At 44.7% G+C, this 12,303-nt stretch overlaps 1 protein-coding gene across 1 annotated transcript in view; it reads left to right on the top strand.

Moving 5' to 3' along the window:
* MEGF6 (multiple EGF like domains 6) overlaps positions 1-12,303 on the top strand; it is a 248,213-nt gene that overhangs the window by 191,077 nt on the left and 44,833 nt on the right. Inside the window, exons 7-12 of the mRNA XM_065421373.1 lie at positions 1,547-1,672; positions 2,612-2,734; positions 3,550-3,672; positions 6,318-6,452; positions 9,799-9,921; positions 11,297-11,419. Coding sequence (XP_065277445.1) covers positions 1,547-1,672; positions 2,612-2,734; positions 3,550-3,672; positions 6,318-6,452; positions 9,799-9,921; positions 11,297-11,419 — 753 coding nt within the window. The remainder of the gene's footprint in view (positions 1-1,546; positions 1,673-2,611; positions 2,735-3,549; positions 3,673-6,317; positions 6,453-9,798; positions 9,922-11,296; positions 11,420-12,303) is intronic.

The following is a 12,303-nucleotide window of genomic DNA, read 5'->3' as shown; positions in this document are numbered from 1 at the left end:
GACAAGGGTGATCCAGTGGATATAGTGTAGTTGGACTTTCAGAAAGCCTTTGACAAGGTCCCTCACCAAAGACTCTTAAGCAAAGTAAGCAGTCATGAGATAAGAGGGAAGGTTCTCTCATGGATCAGTAACTGGTTAAAAGATAGGAAACAAAGGGTAGGAATAAATGGTCATAGTGGAGAGAGGTAACTAGCAGGGTCGCCCAAGGATCTGTACTGGGACCATTGGTCTGACCAATATGGCCATGCTTATGTTCTTATGTAATTCTTTAAGGGTAATTTATCATAGTGGGGAGAAGGCTAATTCAGGAACCTCACGGAGGCAACCTGCTATCCCAGGTCATAAGAACGGTTTGTTTTGTTTGTTCAAAGTTCCTTGGCACAGAGAATTGAAGTGACCTGCTCAAGGCCACACAGAAACGTAATGGCATGGCCAAGAACAGAACTCAAGAATCCAGATTCTCAGTCTCCTGTGCTAACCACTAGATGGTACTCCCTGTCAGCACATCTCTCTCTAAACTCTACATCTCTGTGTTAACAAGAAGACAGCTAAGTGGCTTCGATAGTTGTAACACAAGTTACAAGGTGAAATGGGTAAACGAGTCTGCTAACTTTTGTGTAGAGGTCACATTTTCAAAGCAGCAAATTGGAGGTTAGGATGCAGGATTTATGTGCAAGCCTGCAGGTGTGGCTTAGAACATATATCCTAGGTGTTTCCAGCAGAGTCTGTGACATAACTTCTTGGCCTCATCCTGTGTAATCAGAGTGTCTTTTGTGTGTCCAGTCCAGAAAGTTAATTTTCTGTATCATTTTGTCACGAGGAAGCATTTGAATATGCCGTCGATGGCCATTCACTGTAAACAGAAATTATTGACTTGAACTAGCTGGGCTATTGAACCTGTAGTCAGTGTCTTTGAGCACAATTGCAAGAGTTTCAGTTATAAACAAGCAGTCCCCAGTCCCTGCCCTCTGACACTGCCACCTGCTAGGGAGGGATTAGCGTTTATAAAGCAAACATGCTTGTCGTTAACTCCCCTCCCATGTAGCTTTCTGAATTTAGTTTTAGATTATGTAATCCAAGCCAGAAATGTTCTGGCCTGTGTTCCTTTCCCTGAGGAGCAGCTGGGAGCTGTACTGGGAAATCTTTATTTCTAGTATACAGTGTTTTAAAGATGCTGACTCACGCTGCTGAATAGAGTTGCTCTCATCATTGAAGAACAGTGCCCTGGGTCTGGGTGTACTGCCCAGAATATCTTCATAGCGCAATATTGTAGCATGTATCTTGTGTATTGAATACAGAATAGATGCTTATGACAACAACAATCACTGTTTATATAGCACAGTTTAAAGATTCACCAGGAACTGCCTCCACCTATGCCAGGACTGAATATGCTCCAGAGTTTGGAATTCTTATTAGCCAGTCTGATTCCTGCTGTAGTCGTAAATCTGCATATTGGTGCCTGTATTCTGCCCTGGCTCTTGCAAAGCAGATGCTTGCATATTGTTTGTCAGCCTGCTCTAATCATTTTCACCCTTTGCTCTCCTAGCTGTGAACACCTGTGCCGTCAGCAATGGTGGATGCGAACACGATTGCGTGCAGCTGACCCTAACACAGCATCAGTGCCGGTGCCGGCCCAATTACCACCTGAAGGAGGATGGCAAGCACTGTGTCCGTGAGTCTGCTCTGAGCACGTGGAATGAATTGTGAATTCAGAGGCACTCCTTCTCATTTGTCTTTGCTTTCCCAGGTTGTAATCACAAGCTAGATTTATTTAAAAGGAAGTCCAGTGCTGTAGGAATTCCATGTTGTTATTCCCATGTTCCCACTCATATTCCTAGAGAGGAACCAGATGTGAAACGGTTAATAATGATTTAGAGACTAGCTAACTGGACACAAACCAGGGGGATGCCACAACTGCATGCTCAGATGTGGAGCAGATCAGATTGGGATGTTGCACTGTAGTAGAAGCTGGTGCCAATTCTGCTTATTATATTGCCCTGGACATCTTCTGGGAATTATTTTGGAAGCGGAGGAAGAGCAGAAAGGAGCCTGGCCAACCCAAATGAAATTGTATTGGGACATGCTGTCCTGAGGAAGTGAAGGAGCAGCAATATGTCAGTGGAACAGAAACCCCTGCACTTTCCTCCTGCCCTACGACAGATTTAAGGCTGTCCTGCCTCCCCTGCTGCGCTTTATCGGGGAAGTGACTTTGATGTAGGTAGAGTTTACAAACTTTGTAAAGTACTTTGGGATCTTGTGGGGCAGCTGATGCTGTGACAGTTTGACAGAACCGACAGTTTGCATACACAGCCTGTGGGATAGGCATGCGCTGCCAGGGACTGCTTGGTAAATGCATCTCCGGTGAGTCCCCAAAAGAGTTCACGGTTCACTCTGAGTTTTGGGCCAAGTCCAGGGCAGTCCTTACAACAAATGAGGAGCTTTTCTCCCGGGAATGGAGCTTCTCTCTTGTATTGATGGATTGTTTTAAATGAACTACAGTCTCTCCTGGATATCCAGGAACATGGCGCTTTATTCTTCCACGAGGCTAATGCCAGCAAGAGAGAGGATCTGTTTGAAATGATGTTTACTTGTCCCTGCTCTGTCTCTGTAGTGAGGAACCCGTGTGCCAATAGGAATGGAGGCTGCATGCACCAGTGCCAAAATCGCCGTGGAATAGTGCACTGTGAGTGCCACCCTGGCTACAGACTGGCAGCTGACAGCAAGGCCTGCGAAGGTACAGTACCCACAATGCAGCTTGCACGGAGAGAGAGACAACCCTTGTCTTGCTCTGTGAGGTATTGTTAATGTCAGTGTCTAACACAGTGACAAATGAGCCTTACGCTTTTCCAGAGGTTCAGCTCAGGAAAGCATCCAAGATTAGTTGATTAGTTGAAATCTGGCCAGCAGCCATACTTCACTGATCTAGCAACGGGGCTGGAAGCCTCCTGTGAACAGATGAATAGTTCCTGATTCCAGCCCTTCTGTTTGCTGGTGTCTCTGCTTATGGTCCTGACCCCAGTGTGTGGGGAGGTGCAGTGGAATGTAAGGAATCACCAAAAAAAAAAAAAAGTCAGAAACACCAAAAATGAAATGCTTGGTCTCTGGTTTGAGTCTGTGGCAGAGGTTTTGGCAAAGAAGAGGGTACAACCCACTATTCCCCCCAACGTAGGCTTTTGAGCCAGTGATCTCTGTTTCCAGAAATGCAGTAATGCAGTACAAAGGCAATCATACGCATTTCCTAGCTGTGCACAAGACATGTGGCAACCGATTCAACAATGGACGTTTGCCATATCTGCCCCCCCACCACACACACACACACCTCTCCACTCTACTGAAGTTCCAGTTAACTCCATCATGCAACTGTTTCCAGCTTTTATCTCTCAGGAGGGACAAGAGACCAGTCTGCTGTGTGCAGTTCAGAAAGGAGCCCCACAAACCATCCCTCTCTTGAAGACGCTGAAAGGCAGGGAGCTGTGCTCCTTCCGGAGGGCATTCCGCTGCCAGAGCTGCTCTGCTTGGTTTTGGTAATTGCCCGTCTTTCTCTTGCAGACGTAGATGAATGTGCGACTGGGCTGGCCGTGTGCGCACACAGCTGTCTCAACACCCGCGGCTCCTTTAAATGCACTTGCAATCCTGGGTATGAGCTGGGGGAAGATGGCAAGCAGTGCTACAGTAAGTATTGACCGCCTTGCCTGGGCTCGCTAACACACAGACGATGAGGGGAGAGAGCTTAGTTTTGACAGGGGTTAAAAAAAGGAAAGTAAACAGTGAGGTAATCCTTGACAAACCTTTGTCCGTTGTTGTTCTATGTGCGCTGATACAAGGCGTTTTCAGTGGCCTCTTTTAAGGGAAGTTTATGGGACTGCTTATTCTCCCACCAGGACAAGAGCTGTGCCGGGTTTTTAAAGGTATCATGAAACTGCCTGCAGTGGTTTTGATAGTGTATTAATAGCTGTTTAAAAACAATGGACCAAACTCCGCTGCTCTCTGTCCTCCCCGACGTGAAGTTGGTGAAATTGCAGAATTGTAACTGAGGCAAAACTTGATCTAATGTGTCCCCATCAATTCCCTCCCAGGGAGAAAAGAGACATTCAGGGTTATGAAATGATGAAGCACATAAATTCTTTATCAAGCTAATGAAGACCAGCAGTGATAGCTAATTGCCCAAAGAGAAGTCACTGGCATGTAAAGCTCTACTGTCCATTACTGACGTGATAAATAACCACCATAGATGTCCTTGTTGTTATTAATCCCCTAGCAAATGCATTAATGTTGGGTTTTGTCACTACCTGTGTTCTTGTTTACCCTAGCTGTTCTCTGCCATACCCTGCTAGTCAGCAATGCAATACACTGGACTGGGGGGTAGTAGTGTTCCCTCAGGCTTATCGGTTCTTATAAGAAGCAACACGATATGAGATCCATCCTTCAACTGGTCATTCCTGCTGCTACTGCACTTATCTGTGATCTAGATATTGACATTAAAAATGTCTTTACAAGAGTAGGAATCTGACTGATGGGGTCTGAGAGTGACATGCAGAGCTGGACTGATGCTGTACCCCATTTATCTATTAAAATAACACTGGTTTTCCCCCACTAGTATAGTTCCTTGCAGCTCACAGGCAGATCATATAAAGATATTTCCCTTAGCACAGTAGTTTCGTATTAAATTAGCAATGTTCCTTCCCTTTCTTGGATGGGGATAAGAAATTAAAGCAGGTAGGCTTATGGAGTATCAGATGAGAAAGGTAAATGCGAGTCTGGGAGTAGTGGATCTGCCCAGTTAATTTCTCTTAGCATTGTGAGTGTCTCAGCAAAGAATCTAGTCTTCCCATGGCTTCTGCTGCTAATTGGCACACAAGTGACTTGAAAGATCTGGACCACTCTCAACACCTAGCTACTTTCTTATTCACATTGGTACTAGTTTGTAAATATTACTGGTAAAAGATGCCAGACTGCCCGCTCTGGAGACTGAAGCAGTACATCTGTTGGCAGTGGCAGTGCAAGCTTCACCCACACACACTGCCTCCTGCTGGCATGCTTCAGCCCCATTCTGAAATGACCACTGCTAGAAGTGAGAGATTAATTCAGTCTCTGCAGCTCTTTGAGGCTTTGGCTTCTCTACTAAGGCTGCCAGCAAGGGGCCCAATTTAGTGCTGTTTGTGGTGTTAATTTCCTTCAAGTGTCCTTAGTGGGTGCATGGTTAACATTTTTTATCTCTAAGCAGGTCTGCCTTTCATAACCCCCTCGCTGCTCTGACAATGGCAGCAAAGGGAAAAGAATAAAATGTTCTTCGTTTCGTTATGAGATCTGAGTGAAAGACAAACTCTCCCTCTACCCGTGGGCATGGCTCCCTGCCCGATGTCAGGAGAGATGCAGGGGCAGCATTCATGGCTTTCATGCTCCCATCCCAGGATTTGACAAGTGCTGAAGAAAAACATCACATCATTTTGTGATGAAAGTTCTTTTGAAGCGATGTATGGAACTGAGCCAAAATCCTCTCTGGGGACACGTTCCTTTGTGTTTGCAAAGCTTTTAATTAGCTAGCCTGATTTTAAAATATGTAATTAATAAATTTCATATTGGCCATAAATCAGCTCAATTAAAAACCTTTTTTATATAATTTGGCAAAAACTCATGTATCTGTTTGCTACTCATGTTTCTTCCAGCATTACAAGGAGTGGCTCCAACTCTCCCGGTTCTCAGAATCTGAATATTTCTGTAATTAGCTCTGTGCTGCTGCTGCTGCTCCAGTTTCTAGCTGTCATTAAATCTCTGTGCAGAACCTCCAGCAAGGTGATGCGCCAGATTCTGGCTGGCAGCATGCTCTGGAGCATGTCCGAAATCAGCAGTCAGCAACAGGAGTAAGCAGTGGGCTTTGTCTGCCCCTTTTCAAGGCCGTTTGAAAGGTTGTAGGGAGGCTGCCCCACAATTTGTCCAGGACAGGATTTTTGCAGGGATATTATGGGGCATAGCCTGGGATCAGGAGCTGTGAACGGCATGTGATCTGTTTGTGCATCATTTCCTCCCCTAGCAGTGGCCTCTACATACTACAGCTACCCCCAACCCCTCTCTCCTGCACATTGTTCCTACACTTCTTATTCCTGAGGGCTGTGCATAGACAGCTGTAATATGTGCATGCAATAAAGCCTGCTTGTTCTGGGAGTCTGTTATCCCAAAGGCTGGGTGACTGCCAGAATGTGGCTCTGTAAATCCAGGTACGGCAGAGATGGCTCGGCTATGATCCCCTGGAAAAATCCTGTGTAAATGTTACAAAATGATCGATAGATAGCCATACGGTATGTTTGTTTGCTTTCCAGGGATAGAGATGGAGATTGTGAATAGCTGTGAGGCCAATGGTGGCTGTTCCCATCTATGCCGTCACACCAGCTCCGGCCCTGTCTGCTCCTGTAATTTTGGCTACCAGCTTGATGAGGACCAGAAAACCTGCATTGGTAAGGGAAGCAGTCTGCCCTGCAGAGATGGCTCCGTTGTGTGCTGAGTGATACATTGTTCCATTAGAACTCAGGGGACTTCATTGTGCTCCACAGGGGCTGGCGTGTCCATATGGTCCTGCTGTGTTTTAGACAACTCTGAATTGGGGAGGGTCTGTGCTGGCTGAACTATGAATAAGATTCCAATCTATGCAAAGAGGGATGGTGCCTTCCTTAGGACACCATATGCATTTATATTAAAGCACTGAAATATTGATAGTAAAAAAAAGAACCTTAGGTCAGTGAAGAGCCCTCTAGTAAAATACGGAATGCTTTCTCTTCCCCAGTGTAACCACCCATTCCTGTTCATCTCTGATACTGCCTGAATCTGAGGTCTGTGCCCTGCTCTTGCAGGACAATGGACTTGATAATCTAGTAGTTTTTTTTTTTAATTCTTTTTATTATTAATTTGCAAGGAGGGATTATAAAATGTAGACTCTTCGGCCAGTTCAAATCTGAATGGCCAGTCCTCCTTACGTACTGTACGGAGTACAGTGGAAGTGGACGGTAGTGGCTTTCTCAGCAGTTGAGACTCTTGCTGATGCACTGATCTCACATTGTGGTCCATGGAGATGCTTCTGTTCCAGTGGTGAAGCACCTCCAACTTCAAGCCATAGCTGTAATGTGTTGCTATTATAATCTCCTGAGGCTTTTCTGGCCAAACAAATCCAAACACTTTGTCCTGTGCATAGTTCCTATGTATCTGTCTTTGCTGGGCATCTCTAAATTCAGTTGCAATCCAATTGGTGGATGAGAGGAGACAGCAAACACCATGGAGGGCAGAACTAAAGAGCAGAGTAACCTGAAGAGATCTGAGCAGCGAGGGCTGCAGGCGGCAGAGGGAGATCTAATATTAATATGTTCTCCACCAAGGGAGGGGACATAAACAGCACCAATACAATGTAGGGCTGTACTCAAGCAGCTGCACCCATCACATTAATGGGAATCTATTTTCATATCAATCCCTTTACATTTTCTGAATGCTGCCATTCTCTCTAGCCTAGCACTATAGCGGTTGTTGCAGGAAAGGTGAAGGATCAGGATTGCGGGAGGGGAAGTGCTCACAAAAGGATCTTGATTTTTAAGGAGTGCTCCACCAGATGAAAATGCTTTAGACCCACTGGGCTATGTGGCTGAGAGCAGCACCTATGGGTGGCTGAGTCCCTGCTTACTCTAAACTAGTGCGCCTTGGAAAGCGTTTCCTGCTGAAGGACACAGAAGATTCGTTCCTTTTTTGTGAGCAACGAAGAAGTTAGCCTGTGGCTGGGGATGCACTTTCCTCCTTGGCGTCCCCTTGTGACTTATTTCGGGTACCCCTAAACCTAGCCCTGGAGGGGATGGACTAGGAAATGTAGCCTCTCTCCTCCTGCTTCAGTGGCAACATTACTGAAACAACTGACTGTATCACTGGGTGAGACGGACCGGCCACCAGCCACCAATCCATCACTCAGCTCCATCTGGGTGTACGATGGATGTATTCACACACTGGGTAAGAAGGAAATGCAGCTTGAGCTCTCTGTACATAAATGCCATAATCTTGATGTGTGCATTTCACTTCAGACTATGTAGTTCCGTGTGCCACTTGACAATTCACCTAGTAGAAATGTATTGTAACGCTCAGTAGCCAGGCATTTCCTGTGTCAATAAATTTAAACAGGTATTTCCTGTGGGGCTGGGTCCAGTGTTTAAACTTAGATAACCTTGGATGTGTCTCAGCTGGGTATGATGAGTATGAACTTGGCTGGGTCAATGCCTAGATCCTTCAGGTGATTTCAGAGAGAGGGTAAGAAACCCTATATGTATTCTGTCAAATCAATCATACGTATGGTACTGTGTGTCCTGAATGATGCAAGAATGTATGGGATAATGGAAGAAGGTTATCTACAATCTGCAAAAATAGAAGACTACAGGGTGGTGACAGATGATAGGGAAATAACTTATGACTGATTCCATACAAAACTTATTTGTGTGGAACTGGAAAGTCCCAGTTATCGTATGACTCAGGAGACAAATCTGGTTCTGGTGCTTCTTCTTTTCATTTGGGCTCAGGGATCACTTTCCCTTTCACAACACCATCTGTAATGAACAGATTCACTCTTTTTCTGAAATAAGGCACAATGGACAAGCCATCACCGATTTAGTTGAAAGGAGAACCAGCTCTGCCTCTCGCATAGCTGAGCAAGAGGAAGCTCTCATAAGAGCAGCTGGAGAAGTAACCCTTTCTTTAGAGGTTTCTGGAGACAGTAGTAACACCTCTCTCACTACAGTGCAAGATAAAAGAGAGGTAAAGTGGCAGTTAAACTTGACTTTGCACAGCAGGCTCATAAATGCCTCACCCAAGTTGTTTGATATAGGCCTGAATAGAGTTGGTTCTTCCCTGGCAAGTTTTAATAACAAAATAATAATCTTCTGCACTCCCAGCTTTCATCTGGAGATAGCAAAGCCCTTTACCAGGGAACCCCCTGGGAAATATGTAGGTATTCAGCCCACTTCACAGATGTGTAAACTGAGTTCCGTAGCGATTAAGGACCTGACATTTTACTTTAGACAGAGCTGCAAGTGCTCATCACTTCTGAAAATCATGCTCTAACAAACTTGCTGAAGGTCACAGTGAGTCAGTGACAGAGCTGGGAATAGAACTGAGCAATTTTCACTCCCTGTCCCTTGTACTTGACCAGTAGACCCCACTCCTTCCCCAGTGTACTTACAATGATGGATATTGAGTCACTTTCCAAGTACAGTCTGATTCACATCCTGTCTTGAAAGGTAAACACCAATGATGCTTTTTTTTAAAAAAAATCCTACACTGTTTAGGGACCTATATGAGTAACATGAAGTTCATGGAGATTTCCAACAAATAATCCAGATGGATAGTTACATCTCTAGAAGAAATGTTGACTCTATCTTTCTCATCCTTATCTGCTGGATCCAGGGTTCAGGTTTCCCTATGTGGCCCACAGCAGCTCATGCTGTTGCACCTAAGACAGCAGTGCCTGCTTTATTTTAGGTTGGTATGAAGTTGTCAGCTGTTGCAAAAGGAAGGGGAAATGATGTGCAGATATTATGTTTTAAAACATATTTATTGCTGATTTCTAAAATGGCATATTGTTTCTATTACTGTTTTTGGGATGCAGACCTTTTTCTGTAACCTCTGCACTTTACCTTTAAACAAAATCACAGGCCAGAGAAGGAAGCTCATCAGACAAATTAGACATGGAAAGGCCTGGACGGATGCATGTGTCAGCTTTCTGCAAAGCAGAAACTCTCAGATTTGTGCTAGCTGATGCGCTTTGTTTTCCATCTTTAGATATCGATGACTGTGACGCACGTTCTCGTTGCTGTCAGCAGGACTGTTACAATTATCCTGGCGGCTACGAATGTGTTTGCTATGCTGGATACAGGCTCAACACCGACGGTTGTGGGTGTGATGGTAAGCAGCAATGCCTAGCTGGACTGGGGTGGGTGAAAGAGGAAAGACACTGGCTCAGCTCCTCTGCGTTACAGTATTGTGTTATGACAGCTACAGGCGTGGCTGTCTTGGTCCTTCCACTAGTCCTGTTATGCCTGGTTTTACAATTACATTGAACTTATGATAAATGTTAAGTCAGATTTAAAGGCTTATTTTTGTTGATTTCTCGTAGGTTTTTAGTAGGGGAAAAGGAGCAAAGAAACATGCAAGCAAGACAGAGATTAGCTGCAATATAGTAGCAGCTAAAGAGCACAGTTTGGATCCAACCCAGAATTTCTCAAAGTTGAAGAGGGTTGGTTTGGTCTCATCTCTTCTAACGCTTCATAGGAATGTCATTTTGTATTGCATGTAACAGACCAGTATTCCCAGTAATTTTGGCCTTGGAGTGGCCCAGGCAAATGCCAATGTATCTACAAATATATAGCTAGGAAGATAATGACTAGTGCAAGCTCTGAAGTGAGATGACATGAAATTCTTCCATATGGCCCCAAACAGCTGGCCATTTCTTCCAATTATTTCTCCCAGGGAATGTCAGTTTTTCCATCAGTTCTGTTCTGAGTAGCTCATTTAGCCAGTCAGAATACAGTAAATGGGAGGGATTTTGGGTTTCCATTCCCCGATGATGATTTGTTTTGTCACTAGCATAGATATCCAGCCCCATTTGATGTTATTAGCTGGAAGATTAAATTAATCCAACTGGCCCAGCATATGTAGGCTGATTCTTAAAACTGGGGAAACTTGTTTTCAGATATCTGTGGTTCACTTGCTTGTGTGATCTTTGTTCAATGTAAAAGAAATGTTGGTAGGTTTGCATGGCTGAACAGGACAGAAAATGAGATGGTCTCTTTATCCATAGATATTGGTAGGATAAATAAATACCTCAGATGGGAAGGAGAGAAGTGATTCTAATCCATTCTGCGACGTGGTGAAAACAGAAAATAAGAAAAGAAAATATGGAGATATACCTATCTCCTAGAGCTGGAAGGGACCCTGAAAGGTCATTGAGTCCAGCCCCCTGCCTTCACTAGCAGGACCAAGTACTGATTTTGCCCCAGATCCCTAAGTGGCCCCCTCAAGGATTGAACTCACAACCCTGGGTTTAGTAGGCTAATGCTCAAACCACTGAACTATCCCTCCCCCCAGTTCTGGAGCCTGAAGACTCTATCAGCCCTGCAACGTCCCTCAGCACAAAATTGATTTAATTTTAGAAAGTTGAGCAGAAACAGTAATACTTGCTGTCAGTCTCTGAATTCTATGTATGCCTTGGCATCACTGACCTATACTGGACACTTCCCTTATCTGCATATGTAGATATAGTCCCATGTATATTTTTTAGATGTGGATGAGTGCTCCTCAAATAACGGTGAGTGTGAGCACACGTGCCAGAACCTGGTGGGGTCCTTCCAGTGCAGCTGCCAGATTGGATACAAACTAGATGAAGACCGGAGGAGCTGTATTCGTAAGAAACATCGTGTGTGTGTGTGTGTGTGTGTGTGTGTGTGTGTGTGTGTGTGTGTGTGTGTGTGTGTGTGTGTGTGTGTGTGTGTGTGTGTGATTTCCCGTTGAAGATATTTATATATTAAATCTTCAACAGGAAACAATACCAAGTGAAAACAAGGGTTTCATATATATATCCTTTTCCTTCCCTTACACGGTTTTCACTTGGTGTCGTTTCCTTGTGCAACTTTGTGTATAATCCAATCATTTTCACTGCAGAGAGGCCAGATCTGAGATTTCCAAAGCAGTCTAGGGGGGGTTCGATGTACATAAATTAAAATTTAAAAAAATAATAAGATATGGAGATATACCTATCTCATAGAACTGGAAGGGACTGATTTTTGCCCCAGTTGGCCCCCTCAAGGATTGAGTTCACAACCCTGGGTTTAGCAGGCCAATGCTCAAACCACTGAGCTATCCCTCCCCACCTTTTTTTAAGGAATGGAAGGCTTGAGTCTAAATCCTCCAGGCTGCTTTGAAAGTATGCTGAGTGACAGAGCTACGATTTATTACACCCTTTCTGAACCTTTGCTGGCTTCTTCACAGCTCCATTATTGACACGAACTGCTACTATGAACTGTATTATCATAACCGAAATGGAATACCTCTGCAGCCTACAACAACACAGACAGAACTATTCCCCTGCTTTCACAGAGACTTTCCTCCTGGCAGGGTTGAGATCTTCCAAACAGCCTAGGGGAATTAGGCATACGTCTTCCATTAAGATTGTTATAGGCTGCAGGGGGTTTTCTGATGAATTATGGTGATGCACTTCGTGGGAGCAGCTGAAGAGCTGTGGAGAAGCCAGGAAAGGTCGGGAAACGGGTGAACAAACCCTAGCATGTG

Source organism: Emys orbicularis, chromosome 22 (genome assembly GCF_028017835.1).
Source record: "Emys orbicularis isolate rEmyOrb1 chromosome 22, rEmyOrb1.hap1, whole genome shotgun sequence".
In the NCBI taxonomy this organism is placed as follows: Eukaryota; Metazoa; Chordata; order Testudines; family Emydidae; genus Emys; species Emys orbicularis.
This window is presented reverse-complemented; position numbering and strand designations above follow the sequence as displayed.